The 28,000-nt window shown below is 35.7% G+C and overlaps 4 protein-coding genes across 16 annotated transcripts in view; 2 read left to right on the top strand and 2 right to left on the bottom strand.

Annotated features, from left to right (window-relative positions):
• The window catches only part of LOC143914760 (uncharacterized), a 1,424,209-nt gene that overhangs the window by 1,355,184 nt on the left and 41,025 nt on the right, over nucleotides 1–28,000 (bottom strand). The gene's annotated exons all lie outside the window — the stretch shown is intronic.
• Nucleotides 294–9,377, top strand: Su(z)12 (Polycomb protein Su(z)12). Its single transcript, XM_077435060.1, has 9 exons — nucleotides 294–422; nucleotides 5,173–5,219; nucleotides 5,312–5,599; nucleotides 5,739–5,937; nucleotides 6,018–6,211; nucleotides 6,288–6,543; nucleotides 6,634–6,845; nucleotides 7,665–7,939; nucleotides 8,021–9,377. The coding sequence occupies exons 1-9, from the start codon at nucleotides 383–385 to the stop codon at nucleotides 8,862–8,864; spliced, it is 2,355 nt and encodes a 784-aa protein (XP_077291186.1). The 5' UTR covers nucleotides 294–382; the 3' UTR covers nucleotides 8,865–9,377.
• LOC143914755 (methyltransferase-like protein 22) lies at nucleotides 9,338–16,724 on the bottom strand. Of its 13 annotated transcripts, none has more exons than XM_077435078.1 (6): nucleotides 16,519–16,724; nucleotides 13,436–13,520; nucleotides 13,227–13,340; nucleotides 10,782–10,973; nucleotides 10,529–10,693; nucleotides 9,338–10,451 (listed from the first exon to the last, which is right to left on the bottom strand). In XM_077435078.1, the coding sequence occupies exons 2-6, from the start codon at nucleotides 13,512–13,514 to the stop codon at nucleotides 10,153–10,155; spliced, it is 849 nt and encodes a 282-aa protein (XP_077291204.1). In that variant the 5' UTR covers nucleotides 13,515–13,520; nucleotides 16,519–16,724; the 3' UTR covers nucleotides 9,338–10,152. The 13 variants fall into 13 exon arrangements, with proteins under 13 accessions (XP_077291204.1, XP_077291200.1, XP_077291198.1 ...); XM_077435074.1 differs by having other exon boundaries at nucleotides 13,436–13,514; XM_077435072.1 differs by having other exon boundaries at nucleotides 16,526–16,724.
• Pdi (protein disulfide isomerase) lies at nucleotides 14,341–27,821 on the top strand. The gene is made up of 9 exons (XM_077435066.1): nucleotides 14,341–14,690; nucleotides 17,220–17,604; nucleotides 24,428–24,625; nucleotides 24,706–24,977; nucleotides 25,059–25,223; nucleotides 25,307–25,537; nucleotides 25,623–25,789; nucleotides 25,874–26,129; nucleotides 26,203–27,821. The coding sequence occupies exons 2-9, from the start codon at nucleotides 17,448–17,450 to the stop codon at nucleotides 26,251–26,253; spliced, it is 1,497 nt and encodes a 498-aa protein (XP_077291192.1). The 5' UTR covers nucleotides 14,341–14,690; nucleotides 17,220–17,447; the 3' UTR covers nucleotides 26,254–27,821.

Below are 28,000 nucleotides of genomic sequence, written 5' to 3'. Positions count from 1 at the left end.
TGGGGTGTGGTGGCGAAGTGTGCGGCGGCGTCCGGTGGGGTGGCTGCAGTGTTGGCGCCCAGTGTTGTTGTCGGTTGGTGGTTTGGCGCGGTCGGTTTGTTTGTGTGGTGGTGGAGTAGAGTGTAGTGGAGTGGAGAAGCAGTGCGGTGTAGAGCGGCCGAGAGCGGGGTGGCGCGAGGGCCAGTGGAGTGCAGTGCGGGGCGCGGGGTGAGGCAAAGTGGCGGGGGGCGCGGCGGCAGCGGTGGGGGGGGCGGCGGGGGGCGGAGGCGCGTCTCGGCCCCGCCGTCACAATCCCGAGCGCGAGCCGGCGGCGGCGGCGGCCGCAGCGGCAGCAGCAGCAGCAGCGGCAGCGGCAGCGGCGGCGGCAGCGCGCGCTCACCCCATGCACGCTGACCACGAACTCTTCCTGCAGGCCTTCGAGAGTTCGTATTCACCCATTCATTCACTCACCTACTCTCCCTCTCCCCCTCTCCCCACACACGCTCTCGCTCGCACACACACACACACACACACGCCAGTGACAGATACAGAACCTCAAACCGAATCTTTCCCATCTCACCAATTTGCACCTCTATATATATACTAGTGTAGGGCCCGTTGATTTCAACGGGTGGTTTCGAAAAGAAATTGAAACTCGAATAAAAATAAAGTTAAAGATATGGAATCGACTGGTTTCGGAAAGACAAAGGCACAAAAAATGAAAATTATGAAAATAATGAAAATAATGAAAAAAATGAAAAAAATGAAAAATATGAAAAATATGAAAAAAATGAAAAAAAATGAAAAAATGAAAAATATGAAGAAAAAAAATTGTTCCCCATACTGGTTGATCATAAGAAATCGGAAATCGAAAAAGATTGTCGACGAAAGCCGAAGATACGCGAATGATTGGTTCCCCATACTTATTTTTATTTTTATTTTATTTTATTTTACATATATACCAGGAAGGCCTTACATGTAAATCCCAATGCGCCTTCCTGGCCAATTACAAATACAAATGCAGCATTTTTATTACAAGTCGTTGAATTGCGAGACACTGAAAAAACTTGCAAATTAACGAGACATCTATGAATTGTACATAAATTTTTAATGTACATCAATCAAATTTCAAATAGTGGTGACATAGTAGGTAGGAAGGATTTTTAGCCAATTTTTTTTTCCGGGAACCGTTTCAACAATGAAATCAGAGAAAATTGGCAAACTCTGATAGGAAACGATCAACCTGGAGTCACAAATCCAGGTCTGACCAACAGCATACTCTGAAAAATTCATTTTCATTCAGGGATAGAACCCGGCACCTTCTTGACGGTAAGCAGAAGCTTAACGTCCGAGCTATGCTGCTGGCATAGGATAATCGAATATTAAGTAATTTTAGAGCGTTTTTTCTGTCGAGGCTGTAGTCTAATGGCTAGCGACCTGTTCTGGGCGAGGGGGCCTTAGTTCGATTCCATGATTTGGAATTTATTTTATTTTTCAATTATCGCTAAAATATAAATTAATTTCAATAATTTCAATTAAAAATATATATTTAATTGTTTTATATGAAAAGAAAAAAAAATGGTTCAAAACCTCGCTAAATGAAATTATTAAAATTACGTATTTTTATATGGCGAGAAGGAATATTTCAATTAATGTTTAAAAAAAAAAGGCGAAATGAAAAATTGGATTTGACGTGATGTCCGAGACCATTAGCTCAATTTAGATCCATATTCAGGCTATTTGGGGTGATCGGTTCGAGTCGCGACAAAGTCGTCTCGTCGAAAAATGAATTAATCGATTTTTATCGATTCGTTCATTATGTTCGGCGAGAGTTAGGACACACACACAGATTACCGTCTTTATATATATGATATATACAGTCTGTACGAATGTGTATTTTTCATTATGCATACTCGATTGTGGACGGTTATATCGTCGACGCTTTTGACGAATAAAATTGACCCAATTCGACCGAAAGGTCAACGCTGATAGACTCGTGAAGATTTCAGCTGTTTCGTTTCATTATTTGTTATTTATAACTGATATCTTTTTATAAGTATATTTTCCATATATTATTTATTTATTTAACATACTTGGGAGAGGCGGCAAAGTCTATAGACTCGAGGGGTTTAATTTATACATACAGTGTACTCCTGATTATCCATGTTTGAAAAATATTAATTATTTTTTTAAATTAATTAAATCATATTCTTATATGATAATGAGACGCACCGATTGATTGCGACCTTAAACATGCGTGTTATCTGAAACAAATTATGTCACACAGAAATGCTTTTCGTTCCCTTTTTAAATGTATTTTACTATTGCGTCAATTCTTTCAATCACTTTTGATCATCGAAGAAGTATTCAGAGCACTTTTTTATTATCAATTAATTTGTGTGTGAAATTATTTTCTTTACTGTTAACTCGAAAATATTTCAGATTCACATTCACATACCTGTTCGAAATATAGTTAAACAAAAAAATAATTTAGGTCCTTCGAAACGAAAAAGTATGAAAATGTCAAGATGCGAAGATTTGGTTTTGCAACTATACTCGTATAGTTAAATCAAAAATGAGCAGAAGAAATACCAATTAGCGGTCAAATGTGTATGGAAACAGCCAAGTTTTTCCATAAAAAATTGGGATTAGTAAATATGTAACTTCAATGCTTCGTCTGGTTGGTTGACTAGATTTTTTTTATATTTTGGCAACAGTAGTACTAACTATAGGTACTAAAGACCACACATCTGCTTAACTATAAGCTTTTTTCTTAATAAATAATGTGTATTAAAATTATGAAACAAAAAATTGTGTTGTTAATATGATATTATACTCATAACCAAGTCAAAATTTGACGATTCGGATTATACGTGTTTTTCAATTATCCGTACCCTCCCTCCCTAGCATTAGCCCGGATAATCGAGAGTGCACTGTATTTGTAAATTAAATGAGAAAAAAGTAAAGTACATTCAAAATGACAATATTAAAATAAAAATATATATAAGAGAGAAACAGAAATAAGATATTGGGAAAAAAGAATTACAGAAATCCTTTAAGTTTAATAAAAAATACATCAAGTTTATTCTTAAAAATATTGAGGTTGTCAGAAATTACAATATCATTGGGAAGACTATTCCAAACTGAAACCACTCGCTCTGTTTGAAAAGAAGGAATCTCTGATCAATTTATTAGATTTTTCTTTTTGGAGTATAACCGAGTGACCTCTGGGGTGAGTGTTTTCGTTGAATGTAATAAGATTGGACATTTGACATTTATAATGATTATTTAGTATTTGAAAGACTTCAATTAAGTCGCCTCTTATTCTTCTCGTCTTCAGTATAGTGAGACTCATTCTTTTCAATCTTTCCTTATAAGACAGTGAATTAAGTTCAGAAGGAATCTTTGTAATTCTCTTTTGAACCCTTTCAATACATGTAATATATATTTTTTAAATGAGGACAGCATATGCTAAAAGCGTATTCTAGTTTAGGTCTGAAAAAAGAGCTGATGTAATTGATGTTGGACGCAATTGTTGAAATGGTTGTTTATTTTGTAAGAAAGATTTGGAGAAATATATAAAAGATTTTTGAAAGATATATTATATGTACTCTGAATTGAAACCAATTTTTATATACAGTAGAACCTCGATTATCAGGACTGGATAATCAAAAAAATCACAATTGACAGGGAAAGACGTGTGCATTCAGTATGAATGATTTTTATTTGTCTACATTTACATATATAATGACATGAAGATCAATATTAAGAAATTCAATTATGGATTTTTGCTTAAAGTTAGCTGTTCTTTTTGAAGCTGCCAAATTGCAAATACTTTTCATGCAATAGTGGACCAGATATTGGCTGTCCGGACGATTGTCTTTGAATGAACCACATAAAAAATACACTCTTGGACTTCTTCATTTCCTTATTTTTTCATAACCTTACGCTCTAAACTTCCATCTTCTGACATTAAAGAATCAGTAAACTTGATAGTTTTTTTTATATCCAAAATCGTTGAAGTTCCAACCCCATATTTATTTGATTATAAACGTCCTAAGACACCAATTTTTTAAAACATTGATTCTAATTTGTCTTTAAATGATAATACAACACGTTTTTTTTTCCATATTGGTAATATTAAAAATAAATATTTAAATCGAGATCAAGTTTCCAAGAAACAAACATCCTTTGAGTATTGAATTTTGAAGACAACTGACTCATTTCTCCTTATTTTCGAATTTTTATGTTATGCATTTCAAAGCAGCAAAATCGTAAAATTTGTGTTTGTTTTGAACAATCTGGATAATCGAGGTTCTACTGTAAGCTTAAAAACTTAGTCTGAATATATGAGTCATACATAGAAAGAATCAGTAGTCAATTTACAGTTAAATGAAATTGAAATTTTATATCGTTAACTAAAACATATAGAGTCCAAAATGTGTATAAACACTTGGCTTTAAATTCGTACAAAGAATTAAGACTTTTAAATAAATAAAATTAACCAGCATATTATGCTTTCGAACAGAGTAGTCACGGTTCGATTCCCACTAATAGTTGCTGGCCAGACCTTGGTTTGTGACTCCAGGTCGATTGTTTCTTATCAAAGTTTGCCAATTTTTCTAATTTTTATTGAAACCATTCCTGTAAATTGACATCTCGTTTCCGATCTCTCTTGCAAATCTCAAATTATGAGGTTGATTTATATAATAAAATGCTAAAAATAAAAAATAAATAAAGACTTTAATTAGAGGCTTTGCTAAGCAATGCAAAATTGAGACTCTTCTGTTTACATTTCCATAATTGAGTTGAGGTCATCTTTATTACATTCCTCTTATCTTCTAATGCTTTTGGAACATGCTCTCGCTGAATCCTAACCTTTCACAGATTAAACAAAATTGTATTTTCCAACTGTGAGTCTGGTTTGTTATCTAACAAACAGATAATCCTCCGCACGATCCAGGCATTCTTATAATATATCCAAGCTGACTTGATTATGTGTTTTCAAGTATTCCATCACTTACGAATCATCATTTCTGTTAACTGGATGTATCTGGCACTAATAGATATCCAATAAATAAAGCAGTCCCTAAAATACATTTACATATACTAATGAAAATAAAAGCATTATAAACGTTTATTGTATTACATATATTTTTGTCACTTTTTTTAATGACATTTTAAACTTTTCAGAGCCCACACAGATATACAGATTTCTACGTACTCGGAATATGCTATCAGTGAGTTATATACATATCATTTGAAAAATATGTGTACTTGTATATATTTTTCTTTTTCAGTTGTCCTCACAGTTTTGTTCGTTTTCTTCCAGCCAATATTCTTAAACAGGACTCTATCGTATATGAAACAACGAATGTCCCGTACTAACAAATCCAGGGAAGGCTTCAAAGTGGACTCTTTGTTAGAAAAGACCATAGAGAAGAATCGAAATGATATGGCGCCGCACTGCTTGGGAGGATATATGACGTTGACATTCTTAGGCTTCTATGATAAGGGTCTCGACGAGACGGAAGAATATCAGGTCAAAGTAGAAACTCTGCTGTTGAAAATATGTCATAAGAAACGAAAGGATAGCTCGTCGGCCATCGTCGAAGTTTCGGCAAGTCTATTTTTATTTTATATCCATAAACATTTATATAATGGTCAATAAGTTTGAAGGAGTTTATATATGTATGTAAACGGGAAAATTTACCCAGTTTTGATATATGTATGTAGTTAACTTATGGTTGCTTGAGTAGGTCGGCAGCTGCTCGGTACCGTTGAATCCTTCGTCGTCGGAACCCCCCGCCATGGCATCAGCCGTAAGCATATCTAGTGAAACTTTCAGTCCATCCCAAGGTCCCAATGTTAAATCGTACATGCTGCTACTCCGAGTAACCGTCCAGAAACCTCAAAATGTAAATAGAACCAACGAGCTAAGGAACGGTGAAAGCGATGGTAAAAATTTTACACCTCTTCCGATTTTGCGACTTCCTAATTCTGATTATGATTGGTAAATTTTTGTTTTAATCTTTCAGAACCAGCCCACAAGAGACTAAAAACTGAAGAGGTGCGTTTGTTGGGAAGCGAGCTTATTGTTTACGATAAACACAACCGTTGCCTTCTCAGTGGCGGGGAATATGATTTAGTGCTTCACGACGTCTCGCCCAGTGTGCCTATCATACGTTCTCCTCATAAAGCCTTAACCGCTCATTGGGAGACCATTCCCGAGGTTCACAATGCGCTTATCGTCTTTTATGTCGCACGCGTCGTCACATAATGCTTAATGTACAATTGATGTATTGCAGGATACGAACGTGCCAGCGGAAAATAATCCATTCGATGTGTTTAGCATTAGACCGACGCTGAAGTTGAAACTGAGCTGGAGCCAGGAACCGTCCAACGGCTTAGTGACCAGACCTCGACCGTTCCAACAGCGCATAGAAAATAGTGAGGATTGCAAGACTGAATCGAATAATTCTAATAAGGAGAACAATAGACCTGTAACGGAAAGTTCGAAAATGAACACTCTTTTGAAACAGAACGGATGTGACGTATCAAAATGTAGTTTATTGTTTTTATTATATAAATGTCGCGACTAATATATGTTATTATCGTTTGACTTTTATACCATTTTTTTTTTTTCGTTTTCAGCCAATGATAAAATGACGACAAACAATACAAAATCCGACGGTGCAAACGGTTCGCAGATTATTTACCAGTTCCTATATAATAATAATTCACGCCAACAGACGGAAGCGTGTGAGGATCTCCATTGTCCGTGGTGTTCTCTCGACTGCGGAAATCTTTACTCTTTGTTGAAACATTTGAAATTATGCCACTCAAGATTTTCTTTTGCATATTCTGTAAGTTGTATCTATTTTACAAGAGTATATTCTATTCTAGAATTTTCAACTATCCATTTAAGAAAGACTATTCATTTCATAATTAGTGCATAGCAAATGTGTGCGCAACTCTTAGGGTGAAATCACACAGAGAGGCATGTGCCATGCGGTTTATTTTTAGATACTTTTAAAGATGCAAAAAAAATGCAGCACGCCTAGCACATATTCATGGCACACAGTGATATTTTGTCCTTGTATTGATATAAGCTTGACAGTGATTGATAACGGCTAATCCCATATTTGAAGAAATGTAGACGAAACTTGTCGAAATAATAAGATCTTACGAATTAACAATTAACTGGGAACGCCTTTTTTTTTACTCGAAGCCAGGACCGCATACTGTGCCGTTCATCTCTATATATAATCGGATTTCATTGGGAATAATGGTAAGAACACTCTCATAAGTTTGACACGCTACGTGCTTGTGGTTTCGAGCTGTGATGGGCGTATCTTCATATCATTGTTAAATCGTACCTTATCATTTCGATTAGTTTCTCCGACATTTCTTCAAATATAAGAATCATTGTCAACCTATATCGATACAAGGATAAAATATCACAGAAAACACTTTAAGAAATTACTTTAATGGGCATAGATAGATACAAATTCGTCCAAACTTTGTCTAAGCCCTAATTTTGCTATCGATCGTTTTAACAACACTTTAAACACCTAAAAGGCCTACCCTAGATAATGCAAAATACTAATAATGACAGTAAGATAAACTGGTTTTACTATTAGCTGGATACCTTCATATTTACCCATGCTATTATTTTTTTACAGAACATGCATCATGGTGCTCGAATAGACGTATCGATAAATGAACAGTACGATGGCTCTTATGCTGGATCTCCTCACGAAGCCTGCGGCATAACAGGCATTGGTGGTAGCGGTGGAGGTCCCGTTCGCCGTGTACCCCTGACTCACATTCTAGTCTGTCGTCCGTTAAACCGACGACCACAGAAAGTTCCTCATTCCAACAATTTAGCCGAATTCTTGGAGAGTGACGACAACGAGCTCAACGATACTCAAAGGCCATACATTACCGGACACAATAGGTAAAATGGATTTTGCATTTAAGTATATACACGAGCATATTCAATTTGAGTATTTTCGTTCAATGTGTTTGTACTTTTCAGATTGTATCATCACACGATTACGTGCCTGCCGATATATCCTAAAGAGCTTGAATTGGATTCCGAAGAGGAAACGGACCCGCTTTGGTTGCAACAAAAGACTATGATGATGATAGACGAGTTCACTGACGTCAACGAAGGCGAAAAGGAGCTGATGAAAATGTGGAATCTTCACGTCATGAAGTACAACTTTGTTGGGGATTGTCAGATACCGGTTGCGTGTCAAATGTTCTTGCAATTGCGAGGCAAGGAATTGCACGAAAAGAATCTCTATAGGAATTTCGTCCTGCATTTATGCTCGTTGCACGATTTCGGTTTGATAACGTCGGTAGTTTTTTATCAAACGGTGCAAATACTGATACAAATGTTGGCCGAGAACACGACGGCCACGCAAAAGATGCGCGAAAACATACTGATGCAGAGGGAGAATTGGAAAGAGATTGGCGTACATCAGCAGACACCATTAGTCGACCAAAAGTCCAATCCAGTCGTGACCAAATCAAATTTCAATGGAGATTCCTCTCCCGCCGTTAGAAGAAAGACCTCGTCGATTCAAAACACGAATAGAACAGTAACGTCTAATTACAATACTCAATCTCCGTCGACCAGTAATGATGCCAAAAGGAAGGCAGAAACTCCGTCAACGTCGGCGAATGTTTTTGAAATTCCTCAGCGCAGGAAGAGTGTCTTGACGGTGTCCAACGCCACGCCGACTACGAGCAAAAGTGCACTGCCTTCGAACACTCCTCAATTGCCTCTTAGAAGGAAATCGGCAGGCGGCAATCCAACTATGTTGAATCAAAATAGAAAAAGACTGTCACTGCAAGAGAGAAAAAATTCAACGTGATCTGTGTAGCGTATTTTATTCTTTTAACTTTTGTTATACCAATGTGGTCTTTATTTATATATAAATATATATATATACAATACATTGATATAAGTAATGATGGGTGTCTTGATGTCATTGATTCGTATTTCATAAACACGATTTTTCCGATATGTCAATATCTAATGGAAAGGGTGCATTTTTGATGATGCATTGGTGTTTCAATTCAACTTCACTCACAATATTTTGTTTTTACCAATCTTAATCATAAAATCAATCCATTACTATTTTTATAAATTTGTAGGGTTTTTTAAGTCAACATTATTTGTAAGAAATGAACTGATACGGTTATTACGATGACTTCGTTATATAATTAGTTCAATTTTTCACAGCTTTATTTTAAAAATCACTTTTGTGATTTTGCATCATGAACTTTTAGATAAATTTACAAACGAGTGTTCGACGTATATTTCAGTACAATTTTGCTGTTTCAATTATTTTCTAAAATTCATTTTTTTCTTGTGTTAAGTACTTAACAAAATTTGTTCTATTAACAGTTGGTGTTTTTTAACTGCTTTTATTTATATTATTATTATGCATGTGACGATTATAATGCATTTATTTAACTCCTCATCACTGCACAAGATCACCCCAACACTCCGCACTGTTGATCTCTCTATGCATTCCCGTCGTTGAGGATCTTTTCCTTACTTTAACCCCCAGTCCTTCAAATCTGTTCACTGCCATTACAGCACGACATATTGTCAATACTTTTGCATAAATTTTTTTTCCTAAAAACTATTTAGGATTTATATTATTTTACTATTCATGCTTAAACAACGTTTATGTAGTTGATCGCTGAATCAATATTTTATTACTCTGTGCATGAAGCTAAGTTTTAATTGTGTATAATTTGATATTATACATCTTATTAGATATGAGAAAAAGCATAGTCATTTACTATTAACTTTTAGTTAATTTTCTCTAGTGTTTTGTTTTGATATCCAAATTTATTAATTGATTTTTATTATTATAAAAAAAATGTTAGTATTGTATTTATACTTTGACTTTTTGAATTTACAATCAATTTTGATATACAAATTTTATTTGTTATGTGAAATATGGTTTATTAAAAAATTACTTATTGTTCATGACGAAAAAATTATGTATTTAGTCGCATAGGATCACATTTTGTTATCTATGTAAATGTTATTATTTTTCTGATTCAATCAAACAAATAAATACACACTATTGAACAAAATAATACAATTATCGTTTTATATTTTTATAACGTACATATTATGTGTATTTAGAATGTTCCTGATGTAATTTTCCACAATACTAACTCTTTAACCCGATCATATTTAAAATATTGGGGAAAATCAACGGGAATTTGTTCTATCGTCCATTGATGTTTCAAATTTCTACAATTACATTTTTCTAACAAACTCAGGAATGTCTCGTAGCAAGGTGCCACCGATTCCAAATCGGCGACTGTAAAAACATATCTCTTCTCCAATGCAATTATTATGCTCTTAGTTGGTGGAGTATTCAACAGTTCCTCCAAGATCTTCATGAACGATTCAGTCAATCTATCGTCATATATAACTAAAAGAAATACAATACATACATACATTAATCGGGCATTGCATAATATCATATAAACATTTGATATTCGTATTTACCGTCAGCGGCAAAAACCAAATTCACTGATGACAATTCCCTTTTTATACTGTCTGAGAATTCTTTGGTGAAGTCTAACTCGGTAACTACAACGTTCGATTTGAACATGTTTTCGTTCCTCTTCACGTTCACCTTGATCAAATCTAAAATTCCTCCAATGTTAACATCTGCAATGAAAAATTTGTTGAGCAACTGTTTGATCTGTCTGCAAATGTTTCGGTGTACAAAAATACAACACATTATTATTCATAGTACCTGTGCATATAACTCTCTTTGCGTACATGGCTGTCACAAACGAAGACAGACCAGTACCCGCACCAACTTCCAGCAATGTCGTATCGGACAATTTACCCGCATGGCCCCAATGCAGAGCGAGATCAGCTAAAAGCAAAGCGCCCCTCCATACTTGCAAACCAACCAGGGGAAGAACCGTGCTTATGCTATGTTCTGAAAAATTGTAATGCAAATAAAATTATACCAAAATACTCAGTGGTTGTATTTATGTTAAACACCGAGAGGTTGCCGGGTTCAATCCCATGCTAATCTTTAATGCTGCTGGTCAGACTTGGATATTTGTGACTCCAAGTCGGTTGTTTCCTATGCGAGTTTGCCAATTTATCTGATTTCATTGTTGAAACGGTTCCCCCATCAAATTGGTAAAAACCATCCTACTCACTGTGTCACCACTATCTGAATTGAACTTATGTACACTGAAAGTCTAAATAAATAAATACGTAAATATATTTCTTTATAGATAAATTAATTAATAGTTATATTCGAGTATTTCAGCATTTCAAAATTCAGCGATGTAATAAAAAATTTGCAATGTTTGTAATTGGCCAGGACGGCGCATGGGGGTTTACCCGTTAGGTCTTCCTGGTATACATCTAATATATAATTTCGAAAGAGACTTTGTATGTGTGTAAGGTTTAAAGGTTTGGGTGGGATCATCGAAAACAAATCAGTTTCGTTCATCAAATCAAATTGATATCGTTGAATATTATTTTTTTTCGATCCAAATAAACTTGATAAAAAACAAATTAATGTTTACTATTATGTAGATTGTTTTGCCATGTTTAAGCTGTACTAGTATATCTATGTAAAATAGAATAAAATAATTTTCAGTAATAAAGTGAATTAAAATTAAATTCATTTTCAGACTTTTGTCAGTGTCAATACTTTCACTATTATAATGGATAACTTTTTTAAAGCGCCTAAAAACATTAACGAAATACCCTAATGTGCTGCTAATTTAAATCATTAAGATTTTTAATACAAACGCTTAGAACGTAATGGTATTCTATTTGAGTAATTATACCATTAAAGTAAATTAAGATATGAAAAGTAATAATACAAATCGAAGAAGCAATCAATACGTAAATTTCAGTTGTATTTCTAAATCTGAGAGTATTTCATACATTGCATTCACACCCACCCCCTGAATTTTAATAATAATTGTCTAATGCGTGCCCACGTACGTGCGTGTGAATGTTCGTTAACACGCTTCGTCTCTCTTTCTCCCCTTGTAATCGTATATCGTGGAAAGAGGCGCGGCAAATAATAATTTTTAAAATTTAATTAATGTTTTTGAAAAAAAATATCGTATTTCATATTTATTCTTTTGTTTATGTCGGTCGATCAAATGGAGTGCACAAGTATGTGCACACAGGCCACTAGTATATTATAATTATGAGAATCGTGTCAAGATATATCTTACGATCGTGAATGCATTATTTGAACGCCTTGAATTTCATACATACTTAACTTAATTTGAAAAACAACAGTAAAAGTATTTTTTAAAACGCTTGGTGTGAGTGCCTGTATTTTCTCACACCAAAAATTAGGGACATCATACATATCTAATATATAATTTCGAAAGAGACTTTGTATATATGTATGTATCAGTGGCGTGCGCTGAAATTCTCTCTCTTTTTGTCGTGCAGCCTTACTTAATGTGCACGAGCAGGATACAAGAGGAACAGGCTGTTCCTCTTGTATCCTGTTCGTGCACATTAAGTAAGGCTGTACGACAAAAAGAGAGAATTTCAGCGCACGCCACTGGTATGTATGTATGTATTGTTCGTTCGTAATTTTATAAACAGGTAAGTTTCTATGACGATATATTTTCTTTTCGATTCAAATAAATTCGCCCCCAAGTGTCCGGGGGCGCAGTCGCCGGATTCTGGTATACATATAATTTCGAAAGAGACTTAGTATATATGTTTGTTTGTTCGTGACAGTCAATTTAATAAAAAAGACAAATGAATATTCGAATAAATTTATATAAAATAAAGCTTTTCAAATAAATTTAATAAAATTTTTACTATAAGATTAGTCATGTTTAAGCGGTTTATATTGCAAATACCGAGCGAAGCCGGGTAAAACCATTAGTATTCCATAAACTACTATATGTGTACCTACACGACGATAAATAATAATATTTACACGCTTTAATGCAATGTGAAAATCGATTTTACAATATCATGAAAAAAAATTAATTTTATTCCGTGCATTCGATCATAATATTAATGTTCATAAACTCAGACATTTCAACATGATTTGAATTTTATTTCATAGTATTCGATTGTTTTACATCGACCAGTTGAAGCAGTGCCACCAATCCACAACGCGTCGAAGAAATATGGCTCAAGTGTGCGCGATAAACAACCGTGTCTAGATGAATTAAGTAAAATAATATACCTATTTGTATGAATCCATGTTTTTTTCTTTCGACGATCAAATCCCCGTCTTCGTCGCAAAGCGCGCCGCCATTTTCAATGCGTGGATACTCGAACGGAAACTCGGACACCACATCTGATTAAATAAAAAATATTTAAAAACTGACATGAACGCGATAATTACGTTCGTAAATCTTTCGAACGGTGTTTATCCAATGTTTTTTCACTCACTGCCGTGGATCGTCGGCGTTTTTGCAGTTCTGTAATCGCATTCCGAGTAGATTTCAGAGGTTACTTCGTATTCGGGCATCTGAAACTAAACCACTGTAATCGATACACTTGCAAACTTTGTATGTGAACGAAACAAGTCCTCAAAGTTGTTTTACGTTGAAGATGAATATAAAGCGTCTAAACCTTTCAGATATTAAATTCAATCAAAGACTACCGACTCGCTAAAAGATTTTCGTGGCAATGACATTGTTGGCTAGCAAATTATAATCGGCTTAATGGAGATCGGTTGACATTTGGCAATCTTCCAAACTTTCATTTTCATATTTTCTGGGCTTTTCATCTATTTTTTATTAAACAAACTATGATGATTTCCGGAAGTGACGTCATTGATGACCTTTTTTATATGAACAGTAAAAAATCTAATATATAATTTCGAAAGAGACTTTGTATGTATGTAAGTTTTGGTTCGTAGAATCCGTGACGTTAAATTTAATAAAAAAAATGAATATTCAAATAAAATAAAACTACTCAAATAAATTTAATAAAATGTTTACTACAGTATTATATAAGCCATGTTTAAGCGGTTTATATTACAAATACCGGGCGAAGCCGGGTAAACTCACTAGTATTAAATATTAATAAAATAAATGATAGATATTTTCATTTTAATTTGAATCGACAAACTATGGTTATTGACGTGTCTATAACCATATGTTTTGTTCGTTGTATGCGAGTGTTGCTTAAAACTTGGCTAATTTATCCAACAACTGTATCAATATTTCAGCATCGCAAAAAAATATATTATTAATTTTATCGATCCACGTTGACGCTAATAAGGGATTGGTAGCACCTGCTCACACAAAAATTCATAAGCCTATAAATAATTTCAATGTCGTCCGTGTATTACGATCACGGCGAGTCTCAACGAACAAACTATTTTATCGCTTTTGCGCGCACTTACGTCCATGTTGATTTCATAGTTTTAAATTTTAAATTTCGCGCGCTATCTTGCCTTCAGCTGACTTATCAATTTTGTGAAATTTAAGTAACTATTTTGACGATCGCTATCATTATCAATTCACGGTACATGTATCTATAATTAGAAAATGTATTTTTCGTTAGAAATACGTCGCCGGATAAACGCACGCGATATGTCAAATGAAACCAGTTTTGGTCTAAGCACAACTTGCTAACGATATACAATCTATCAGACAATTAATAACCAGTTATGTAGATTATGGAATGCATTTTTAAGGTATTTACTATTTTTGTTTGTTGTCTTTTTCTTTTATTGTTGTAAGGAATCAAATTGGATTTTCCTGAATTTTTATGAATTTATGTTGGCGCAATCTTATCTGCGTTTATATGAATATCTTTTTATGAAAGTTTATATGAATACCTTTATTTTTTCTATTAACACAAATATGGAGTACATTAAAACGAAGGAATCTATTACGTTGCGATCTTTGCCCAATTTTAGCTTTTTTACAAGCCTCATTTAAAAGTACGAAGGGTATTTATTTATTTATTTAAAGTTTAAAGTTTGGACCGTTGTAGCATTACAGGAATTCCTAATTTATAAAAATTCCACTAGGCAACTGATTGGTTTACTAGACTGTCAGTTTCATAAGTAACCGGACTACCATAAAAAATAAGAGAAATTTAGAACTAAAGTAAAAAAATGTTAATTAAGGCATTTAAATAATTGTTTAATGATTAAAAAAATTTTAGATTAAACTATCACCCACGCCACGCGATAAGCGCAGGATTATATAGCTTTGCAGTAGGTAAACTCTGGATCTCGATTCTTATTGCACCGTCCACACACGATATCTACTACCGATATTTCCATATCCAGTTCCTAAATAACAACTACAGGTTGCAATAAGGGAACCGGATATGTATGTACATATATCGGTAGTAGATATCGTGTGTGTGGACGACGCCATTGATCTCCGAGCTATTTTATGAACTTCTAACATATGCGATTCAGAACACAACCATTTTTCAATAATAATATCTACAATTTCATATAAAATTGATTGCAAAACGGTAAAAACCGTTTAAGTCACGTCCCTAGACTGCCAGCTGAAATTCAAAATGCCGAATCTTCTAAAATATGACACAAACAATTTATATTTTCATAATCATAATAGATATGGTAAACGGATTATTGCGCAAATTGCGATTGTGCGCACGAAAATCGTAGCCACAAAAAATGGGAATACGGAATATCTGGCACTCGAGATTTTTTTAGTACAATATTTCACGTGGTTAGCTTTCGATTGATGGAGTTTTTGAGCACCAGATCGCTTTTTACTAGCCTCTTCTTAGCTCGCTTTCAAAAATGTTCGTTTACCATGCATACATATGAAGAGCGGGTAGTATATACGAGTATATATCAGTGGCTTACGGTAAAACTATCTCTCCCCTCGTCGTACAGCCTCACTTAATTTGTACGAGCAAGTTACAAGAGGAGCAGGCTTTTCCTCCTGTATCCGGTCGCGCACATTACGCAAGGCTGTACGACAAAAAGAGAGAGAATTTCACCGCACGCCACTACTATATATTTTTTTATTTTATTTATTGAAAAATCAACAGACAACAAGATGTAGAAATGCATAAAAATAAAGAGTAAATATATAATATATATAGGGTTTGGTGCAAACGATCGAAAAGCGCCAGACAGATTGAACCACAGATTAACTGGATGGTTGCTTTAAACGCAATTCTCGACTTGCGTTTAAAGCAACTCTCGCAATTCTCGACTTCACGAATGAAAAATTGCACATCAGATGACGAGTAACCTTTCGATGTGCACAGATGCAATTATTAAAATGGTAATTATTGAAATTGAGTTGGATCTTTCTGGCGAGTTTTTAATAATTTAATAAGGAAAAATTCGGAACAAAAGTATTCAGAAGCACATAACGTATACGGGGTAGGTATGTCGGGACTTCGGGTAGATTTCGCTTAATGTAAGTGCGAGCAGTGCGCATGCATAAGGTACACGTGTCGTTAATCTGTAGTTCAGTCTGTCTGGCGCTTTTCGATCGTTTGCACCGTATCGATGTACACAGTACCGTTTACCATGCATACATTCTTTTCTATCTTTCGACTTAAGATTATAGGGGGGTCGAAGGTTTTGGACCGTTTCCCAGCCTATGGAAATTCAGTTGAATTTTGAAGAGGATCTTTATTACTCGATTAATACAGGTGTATTTGTATGTACAGCGAAGTAGGTAAAGGATTCACTGGAACGAGCTAGGTCGAGTTCCTGAAGCTTACTGGCATCTGGGGACGATGCACTGGTTTATAAAGGTGTTGCTTGAGCAACGCGTAGCTGGGCTGGTGAGATCACGTTCTGGAAGATTCAGACGGGGTCGAGGTCTTCCTTTGTGTTCGATGTTTGATGCGTAGTTGCGTAACTCCTTGGTATTTCCCGTGTACTCGTGATTGCGTATCTGGAGCGAGTCGAATCGCCTTTATGGGTAAGCTGGACGAAGTATTTCGGCCACGGCTAACTTTCGTGTACGAGAAGAGGACACGATGATGTCATTTGTACAGATTAAGTTCGATGAGGGAAATAGGTGATATCACAAGTCGTGCTATATCTCTACAAGATCTTTGCTTCCCGATATTTACTTTTCGATCTTTCAACTTAAGATGCCGTGAACCAGACCCATGTAATTTATTTTATTTCGTCCACTACCTCAAAAAGTATTTTTACACATGTAATCATAAGGCAAATGATTTCCTTTAAACTTATTACTAATTTAAAAAGCGAAATATTGGCGGACAATTGCACAATCTCCGTTCCGAGACAAAATGACAAATTGAGAGCGGGCAAATTCAAAGAGAGCATGGCGACCAAAAGCAACGTTTAGAGCCGCCTGAGCCGTCCAATCGGAGGAGCCCACGCTCGGTGCCACGTCCGTGCAGCGGCAACAGCGGCAACAGCGGCACGCGGCGCTGTTCTCCTCACTTGCTTCGGAAAGCTCGAGCTGTCAAGATGTTCGGTCGAGTGTTGAGTTCGTTGGCTGTGCTGGCTTTGGTCGCGTTCGTCTCCGCAGACGAAGCCATCAAAACCGAGGAGGGAGTTCTCGTCCTCACCAAGGACAACTTCGCCGACGCCATCTCCCAGAACGAATTCATCCTCGTCGAGTTCTGTGAGTACTCTCATTCCTACTGCCTTTCGTCATTCGTCGTTCTCCACTCGCCACTCACCACTCACCACTCACCACTCACCACTTGCCACGCTCTTTCATTCATCCCCGTCCCCACCCCTCACCGCCACCCCCTCGCCACTTGACGTGTCACATTCGTTGGTAATAACACCGGCCATTACACGCATCGACGAACCCGAATCTTCCCTTTGTACAAAATTTGTAACAAAAATACTCTCGCCAATTAGCGCTACGTAATTACATTTTAATATGCACCCATCGTTTGATTTTAATTCGACAAGTGCGATTTTAATCTCTTATTAGCTTAGTTTGACAGCGTTTATCTCTGTACATATACATATATATATACTCGAAGTAATCGCCCGGTGACGGTGTTTCGATTTTCGCGTAATCTTCCTTAGGATTGGTCCACGTAGCCGGCTCGACAAATAATCGAGTTCAACCTACACGTAATGACTAGATTTTGACCTTTCACTCTCGGTCGTGATATTAATCGTTCCCACTTTCTATGCCGGCTCGACTTTCAAACCGGCCTGGTGAAATTGTTCCAGTTTTATTTTCACCCTTTTTTTTCAATTTATTGTTTGCGTGGCGGAAATTTTTGAATTTGAAACGCCGCCTTATCTATGGCCGTGTGTGGTCATCCAACTCCCGACCCGCACTTCTATTATATTAATTAATTATTTACGGGGATTTCTTTTTTTTTTAACAATCTGGCATATATGTATACATATAATCATTGCAACCTAAATTCGAAAAATGGGGGGAGATAATTTGAATCCGTAGATGGTATAAATCAGTCATGTTACCAAAATTAAGCCTAATTTATTCATATAATATATTACACGTATGTGGCGAAAAGGCAAACATGGGTGTATCTTTTTTTTTTACCAGGCTTTTCTATATTGCACTTCGCTCATTGTTCTGACAACTTGTTTTATATTATACCCCACATTCTTCCGATCGTTTTGAAACTTTGCCATTTTGCGCGGTTTGGTCAACAATTGATGTTCAAATCACTTCAGCCAATACGATGGTGAAAAATAATCGTAATAGACACGTTTGAAAATGCTACAATTTTGACCATCTTGACGTCTTGTGGTAACTAGCCTTATATAGTTGCCTTTCCGCCACCCTCTCGTTTTTTCAGATCTTTTTTTTTTATCAAAAGTCCCTCAAATTAAGCGATTTCGATGCTCAGAATCGCTCGTAAATGTTTTAGTAGGTAGCAGCCTAAAAAAAAACTTGAAATTTTATTAAATAATGAACCAACTTGTTTCAACTTTTTCATGTTCCTGATCTTTTGCTCATTTTTAATCATAATTGTTTTTTTTTTTAATATACGTACATATTACGTTAAATTTTCATTTGACAATTTTATCTGTCGATTTGGATAGCTGCAAAATATATCATATAGATTATATATTAGATTAAAAGTAAGGAGTTATATCTACGATCGATAAATAGGTGAGATTAACGCACCATATGTAAGCCCTTCAAAAAACAGATCTAATTTTTAAATAAATATGTAATTAAAATATTGTATTTAAAAAGTATAATTTACGAAAATTACGTATAACTTAAATAATCACAATCTCATACAGGTAGGGAAATTAAACCCTACGTTGACGAAGCATATGTTTAGTTCTCAAGCTTGTGGAATAGGACTCGCATGGAATAATGTTCTTCCCGGAAGTTTATTTTTGGAATGCGTGCATTTAAATGGGGCTCATTTCCCGGCAAAGCAAACCCAGCATATAGTCGGTTGTTGTTGTTGTAAGAATATTTAATCATTACAAATAATTGGCTCAGATAATTGTCATTGTGATTGCGTGAAGTGTGACCAAATTGACACTTGCGGTTTTCCGGCTAAATTATAGCAAAACAATGTGTGGAAAAATTGCCCTACTTTATTTATATTATCGCTCGTAAAAAAAATGATATAGTTGTGAAGTTGTAAAAAGCTTTTTTACAGCCTGTAAAAGTTACAGAAATAAGCGTAGCAAAATTATTTGTAACCATAAAATAATTGATTATATTTGCGTTATAAATTTAGTTTTATCAGTTCAATTTCACCAAAAAGACTAACTTGATACGCATTTGTCTTTAAAATTTAAATACGTATTCTTAGAAACCATGACAAATAACTCATGACTACACTTAGACGATGATTTGATGCTTTTAAAATAAAAAAAATGGTTGACAATAGTGAACCATTTTTTGTGCGAAAGTCATCGTCCCAACGCCGATCTTTGCTCATGACCAGACTTAGGCGTCCAGGATGATTTAACCCACAAAAAATACGTCACTATTGTCAATTGCTATTGTTCTAAAAAGCAAAAGAGCAACAAAAAAGGTTGCGAATTAAAGCAAAATTGTTTTTTGCCGCTATGGCTGTTGCTAACTTCGAAATTTTTTTTTTGATAATCTCTTGATTTCAATATTGTTGGAACGTGTATTGTTATTTGTGATCGCCCTAATAAGTAAAGGGCAGTGAGTCGCGGATTCTTTTGCAAATAACAATAGTTGATCCATTCATGTGCAACGCAAAAAGCAACTACTAATTAACAATAGTGAATAATTTTTCGTGCGAAAATCAACTACGCTTAGCTTATGTAAGTCTGCTAATGAGCATCCTTCCCTTATAATAAAATAAAATACCGGGTTGACACGATGCGAGTAACTTGGACGTTACTCGAAGCGTGGCAACAGGTGATCCAACCATTTTTGAACATTGTGGGCGTTAGACTTCAAACCAATCGCATATTTGCACCAACTAGTAGTTGACAACTACTCTAGTACAATTCATCTACAGCAACTTGGGCTCTTTTCTTAGCTAAATGGATTTCTGCAAAAAGACCTAACCCTCACAAGTAAATTTTTAACTTATAACAGTAGTATTTTGGATTATTTTTATAAAACTACATCACTGGTCAGATTTCTATGCATGAGAAGGACCTTTTTTTTTTACTTAAAATCTTGTTTTGAAAAAATGTAACATATTTATTTCACTATAGTTTAGTAGAACAGAAAAGTTCGGGTATATATTAAAATTGCACAAATCCAGAATATTCGAATTTAGAATAGTAGATGTCACAGCAGCGACCAAAAACACTCACCCACCCACTGAATTATCTACACCTGACTATTTTTTTTGTCTGATAAGAGTGAATGCTGAATTTTCTATATATTGTACAACACATACTTGCACAATTCGATATTCTATATTTTGATCGCTATTCTATATATATTCACAATTCGATATTCTATATTTTTTTTGTCTGATAAGAGTGAATGCTGAATTTTCTATATATTGTACAACACATACTTGCACAATTCGATATTCTATATTTGGATCGCATACCCAAAAGTTCAATCTATAAATGCTCTTATTGAATGAACGGAGCTGATCAAGCCAAGGACCTATGCTCTTTGGCAGGTTGTGGTTTTGGTTCCTTTTTGCAGATCTGTCAAAGGAGGTATAACGCCCCTACAAGAGTTAGACATGACGTGGTGTGTTGACGCAGGAAAAACGAGTTGCCACGTGTTTCACATTGATTGGAAACATCTTTGTATATTGCTCGAGTCAGCGCCATGTTGCCCAACGAGCCCTGACCTTTGACGATTGACGGTCGCCATGCAATTTCTCACTGAAACTCGCAATTGGAGTAGAAAGTGCACAGAAAACGCGTCGTCGGTCGTCACCGCTCAGGATTGTTATGTAATGGCGACCTTGAATGTACCCAAGTAGTATCGGAGTCGAATGCAAATGGCACCAAAAGCCGTCTGGACAAGTCGGTTCGGAGTCAACGATCTCGCCCACCGGTTTTTGGTGACGAGCAGCCAACCGGGTGAATTTTAACAAATTGATGATTATGCGTATAATATCACGATGGCGATGATTCCAGTCGAAATTCCGTGTCCACGGATGATGTTGAGGCATTGTCAGTTCGGAAGGACGCAACGACCCGTTATAGCAGGTCGTTCAATCCAGCCGTCTTGCACTGGTGGTCCGCGTGCCATTGTAAAATTGCTCGTACCGTGTAGATGCGAGGACGCCAGTTGTCGTCAACGTATTACGGTTGCAGGGTTTCCATTGGCCCTGTGATTTCTTTTGGGTACCATAATGGTACCCATGACGAGAATACGCCACTCGATCCGTCTATTCGTCTTGATAAACGGCCCATCCACGCTCAATTTAATTATTTACAGTAAAAGTCTGTGTACGGGCGAAAACACACAGCGATGCACGTGGCACGTGATTTTTTTTTAGATACGTGTATTTACCCTTGACAGTGTTCGATAATGGTGTTTCCCATATTTGAAGAGGTTCGGTGATTATTGGTCACAAAGCGTTCGCCCAAAAGTCACTAAAATCTCTATAACGGAACATCTGGCAGCCGAAAAGTCCATCATACTAACGATAACTATCATACTGACGAGAAGTCGAGTGCCAAATATTCCGTACTCGCGATTTTTACATGGCAAAAATTGTCTTTTGGGTGATCGCAATGTGACTAATAATCCAATTACCACAAAGGAAGAGGTTTGGGGTGAAAACACATAGCACAGAACGTGGCACGTCGACAAGTTCCCCCACATTTCTTCAAATGGTAATTGGATTATTAGTCACATTGCTATCGCCCAAAAGACAATTTTTGCCATGTAAATCGCTAATACGGAATATTTGGCACTCGACTTCTCGTTAGTATGATAGTTATCGTTAGTATTATGGACTTTTCGGCTGCCAGATGTTCCGTTATAGAGATTTTAGTGACTTTTGTGCGAGCGCTTTGTGACCAATAATCACCGAACCTCCATGCTACTATTGCCTACTCATGTCTACTCTTCCATGCTTCCTATTCCGTCCTTAATTTTTTTCTGCATCCAGTTTGGACTATGTATAATGTAGTGACCAATGAGGGCGAAAACACACTGAGTGGTATGGGACGTCACGTGTCCTTGGCTTCCCGTAAACACTGGTTGTTCCCTGAACCGAATTCGGGTATAGTTGCACGTGCAGAATGCACATTTTTGAGAGGTCGCACGTAATATGCATATCCATATGCAACCGACAAATTTCTCATACATTCTTCAAATATTGGATTCACCATTTTCGGCCACTGTCATGCAAGGATAAAATATCACCGAAAACACTTAAGGGCTAAACACTAAGTGTATATGGGCTAGGGGTGCTGCGTTTATTTCGCATGTGTGTTTTCGACCTTAGAGTTTCGTATTGAAGATATCGATTAATAATAATCAAAATTCATATATTGTGTAAGTAGGGTCAAGGTAAATGCAATAATGAAAGTACCTATAGATAAATGTCTCAAAAATGTTTCACTTGTCATAATTGGATCCTTTTCATTCCCATTCCTTCGTTTAGAGGTTGTACTGTTTACGAAGGCCCACCACCACCTCTCGGATAGGTGCATAATGCTTCTATTCTGCGAAGTGGGGGTGGGCCTTCGTAAATGAAACGACCTCAAATTTTTTCTATATATTTTTCTTTGGTACGATTCAATCACTCCTTCAATTCCATCTATACATTCATTTAGTTACCAGTCCTCACTCTCACTTCCCATTTCTTTTAAGACCTTTTCAATACTCTTCAATCATCTTACATATATGTTTGACTTGTATTACTCGATTCATATACCCAGCGTATCGTTTCTGTCTTTTTAAATTACTTCTGTATTCATTTGGGCACCATTCTATTACTTTCAACTCTTATTTGACCTATTTAAATTCCAGTATTCATTCTAGCTAACGCATAATTTCCAACTAGAACAAATTTTAACGCAATAGATGTGTTTATAGACAGCATGAGTGCCTCAAATATTTAAAATGTCCTACTTTAATTGTATTAATCAAAGATTGTAGAAAATGAAAATTAAAAAAAAAAAAACAATTGATGCTTTGTAACACGTCATGAATAATACTCCTAATCAAAAAACTGACCTAGCTGAACTGTAGTGTATATGTAGCTTAATGACAGAATCCATTGTAGTCAACTTTCTCTTTGTACTATCTTTTTGGTGGGCAGCAACCATGATTAATACATCTGTTAGGCGCATACGAATTTGCTTAATATGTACTTATATCATATGTGGCTAGTTTTTAGTACTTTTAGAAACGCATTATTATTTCCAGTTGGTGTTTATGCAGTATAATAAAACCCTAACCAGTTCTATTAGTTTGAAGTCTATGAGAAGTATACTTCGGTTATGCTCACTCACTGGTGTTGTGCTTTTTTTTTTTACTGGGAAAAGGTTTTTGTGATTACGCTCTGTTACACTTAAGTGCTCATGACCTTTGCTGTATAGCTACTCTATGTGCATTTTATCTTTATAAATATTTGAACAATATGTGCCGTCTGTACAATTTTATATACACATCTCGTGCAAGCTATAATGTAACTCATTGTTGTCAATGGTGATGTTAGCCGAGGAAGTGCGCCGGTGACTAAATTACGACCTTCAATCTTTCGTCATTACTGTTAGAGATTTAAATCGTTGTTGCACAACCCGCCACTTTCCTCGACTCTAATCATCTGTGTACATGATGAGTTTTTGAGTTGCCTTTTCCATGATCGTATCATGGGACTATTTCCTGCACCGATTGATTGCGTTTATCGCACTTACATTTTAAACGTGAGCGAAATGCTCGTAAATTAAAAAAAAAAAAACCAGTTACAAACCGATTTCATTATCTTCCTTTAAAACCTGTATTGTTAATTTAAAATCTCATATATGTATATGAGTTCGTTGAACTCTTTATTGATTTGTATTTTAATTTGCAGATGCTCCGTGGTGTGGTCATTGCAAGAGCTTAGCTCCCGAATATGCCAAGGCTGCTACCCAGTTGGCTGGGGAAGGATCCGCCGTCAAGCTCGGTAAAGTAGATGCCACCCAAGAGCAAGAACTAGCCGAACAACATGGAGTTCGAGGATATCCCACGTTGAAATTCTTCAGGAACGGTTCCCCAATGGAATACAATGGTCAGTTTTATGCCGATTATTAGAAATGTGTTCGTTTTGGTGTTTTGTTTTTTTACTTATTTTGTATTTTATATATGTAGGTGGCCGACAAGCCGATGATATTGTCGCTTGGCTCTCGAAGAAGACCGGTCCACCAGCGAAGGAATTGACATCTGTCAAAGAAGCTAAGGAATTGATCGATTCCGCCCCCGTTGTCGTCGTTGGTTTCTTCAAGGACCGTGAAAGCGATAATGCCAAGAACTTCCTCGCTGTGGCTGCTGAACTCAACGACCAAATCTTCGGAATCACCAGCTCTGAAGATATCTATAAGGAATACGAAGCCCAATGTGGAAGCGTTACCCTCTTCAAGAAGGTATGTTTTATTTTTATTCTTTTTTTTTTTTGTCTTAGAGTATTTGTATACCGAGTGTTATATTACATTGTTTTATTGCAGTTCGATGAAGGAAAGATTGTATACGATGGTGAAAATGACCGCGCTGAACTTAAGAAATGGGTTTCAGCAGAATCTTTGCCACTCATCGTCGAATTCAGCCACGAAACCGCATCGAAAATCTTCGGAGGAGAAATCAAAAATCATCTGTTGCTCTTCTTGTCCAAGGTTTTATTTTTTTGCATTTATTGCTGTTTTTATTTAGTTAAAATTATGAAAAATAATATAATGTATGTATTGAATTTTTGTAGGAATCTGGAGAAATGGAAAAACACATCGAAAATGTTAAGCCAGCAGCCAAAAACTTCAAAGGCAGAGTACTTTTCGTCACCATTGATACCGATGAAGATGATCACCAAAGAATTATGGAATTCTTTGGAATGAAGAAGGAAGAAGTACCAGCCATGAGATTGATCGGATTAGAAGAAGATATGTCCAAATACAAGCCAGAAAATCCTGCACTCCTTGCCGATAATGTCAAGGTATAATTGTTGTACTTTGAAAATCTTACACATATGCACAATAATGTAATGATCTATTATTAATTTTTTAATGTTTTTTCTTTAGAACTTCGTCCAAGACTACCTAGACGGAAAACTGAAACAACATCTCATCAGCCAAGAAGTGCCAGAAGACTGGAACAAAACTCCAGTATGGACTTTGGTTGCATCCAAATTCGATGAAGTCGTATTCGATGAAACCAAGAGCGTCTTAGTTGAATTCTACGCTCCTTGGTAAGACTTGCATACAATCTCATTTCGAACATAATTTCATTTTTATGTATGCAAAGTTGCTTTACATTTGAATATATTGTCTAGGTGCGGACATTGCAAGCAACTCGTACCAATCTACGAAAGCCTCGCCGAAAACTATGCTCTCAACAAAGAAATCGTCATCGCCAAGATGGACTCGACCGCCAACGAGCTCGAGCACACCAAGATCACATCCTTCCCCACCATCAAATTGTACACGAAGGAGAACAAAGCCATCGAATACAACGGTGAAAGAACCCTCGAAGGTTTCATCAAATTCATCGAATCCGGTGGTGAATACGGACAAGCCGCATCCGAAGAAGTAAGTCTCATATCCAACCGTGCAATAATGCGGTGTTTCGATGCAGTGTATTAATCGTTTGTGCATTTTTCAGAACGAAGAAGAAGACGAAGATGACGACACACCAAGAAAGGACGAATTATAAGTGCACACAGACTGATATTTGGTGATTGTGAAAGAAACTTTTTAGAATTTTCATATTAATAGTATTGTAAATATAACTCGTATGTTTGATCATCTATGCCAGCATCGTTTACTTCATTACGAGTTTCTGAGAAATTTTTTATACACATTTATAACGGAAGCATTATTTTTTTGTAAGTTTTACGACAAATGATTTAATCGAAAGTTATACACCGATGATAAAATAAATAAATACCAACGAGTGAAGTACGATAACTTCGCCGCCTACTTTCCTATGCAAAATACGAAGAAAATAAATTAATTGATGCTAGTTTCGCCAAGTAATGCTTCAAAGTTGGTTGTGTGTTGGAAGACTTTGTTGTACAATGTAAGCTACCATATATTTTTGTTTTTTTTTTAAATATTTTTTTTAAAGTGTTATTATTGGCTTTTTTGTTCTCTTCACATTCCGAAAGAAAGCTGATGTACTGCATTTATCTAATTAAATTCCTCTAGGTTATGTTTTTAAGTATCTTCAACTCGGAAGCGTTCGTATTTGTTGATATATGATTAAAGAAAATTGGCTTTATAAATGCATTCGCTAGCGGGATGCGTCGACGTGTCACCAGATTCTGGAGAATTGCGTTTATGAAGTTCTCGTTCTAGATGAAAGATTTATTTTTTCTACACTTGTTTTTTATATTCTATATTGAAAGGAGATCGGATGGATGAATTGTTATTTATGATGATGATGGTGGTGATGCATTTTTAAGCTTATGAGATGAGTGCGTGGGAAATAATAATATCGAACTGAATTTTAATTAGCATAACATGGAAACAGGATTTATATTAAATATATTTTTTAAATAACCCATGTGTTTCAAAACTGTGCAGTGTTATGTGTATTTGTAATTCATTTTACGTTGATATGTCGATTGATTATCTTCCGCAATTGTAAAAACTGAAAACGAAAGAATCAACTCTAATAAAACCATCTTCCATAATGTTTTTTTTTATTTTTTATTTAAAATTCAGTATGTTAATATTACCGCTGGTTATTTTTTTTACCTTTAAAATAAACTTTGTACAGAAATGATAAATTTTTTGTGAATAATAAAAAAATGATTATGCAATGTTGAATAAAATTTCAACTGAATAAACAACATACATCTGTTTGACATTGAAAATCCAAATTGTGACAATTTACAGTTGTCTGTATGATTTATGACAACATTGTGTATTCATGTAGCTATGTAGATGTTACGCAAAATTGACTCGAAACATACTGAATCTAAATAACCTGGATTCTAATTTTGTATTCGAATCATCTTCAACATGAAGGAGCACCATTTAGAGACAGCCTTTGAATGGCGATGATCTTAGAAACATTCCAAATTCTAATTGAACTGAGGAATCAGTACGAGGCTGTCAATTTACCAGACATGATCTAGAACTAAATTTCAGATCTATACCAAATAGAAATCAACGCCAAACTTTAGGGCTGTCAGATTGTAACACGAGTAATATTTATTTATAGTTTTGGACCATTGTGGCATTACAGGAAGAACCGAATACCACAATGATCTACATAAGAAAACAAAAAAAAAACATGGGAATAAAAAGAAAAAAAGCAAAAGCAGAAAAATGTAATAAAAAAAACAAGAAAAATAGATAAAAACATACGTCCACAGCCAGCACCAATATATAAGAACTAGTCAAAAATACAAAACATCCCTACAAGGCCAAAATGGAAGAGAGTAGATCAAAAT

The sequence above is a fragment of the Arctopsyche grandis genome, chromosome 7, assembly GCF_051622035.1.
Source record: "Arctopsyche grandis isolate Sample6627 chromosome 7, ASM5162203v2, whole genome shotgun sequence".
Taxonomy (NCBI): Eukaryota; Metazoa; Arthropoda; class Insecta; order Trichoptera; family Hydropsychidae; genus Arctopsyche; species Arctopsyche grandis.
This window is presented reverse-complemented; position numbering and strand designations above follow the sequence as displayed.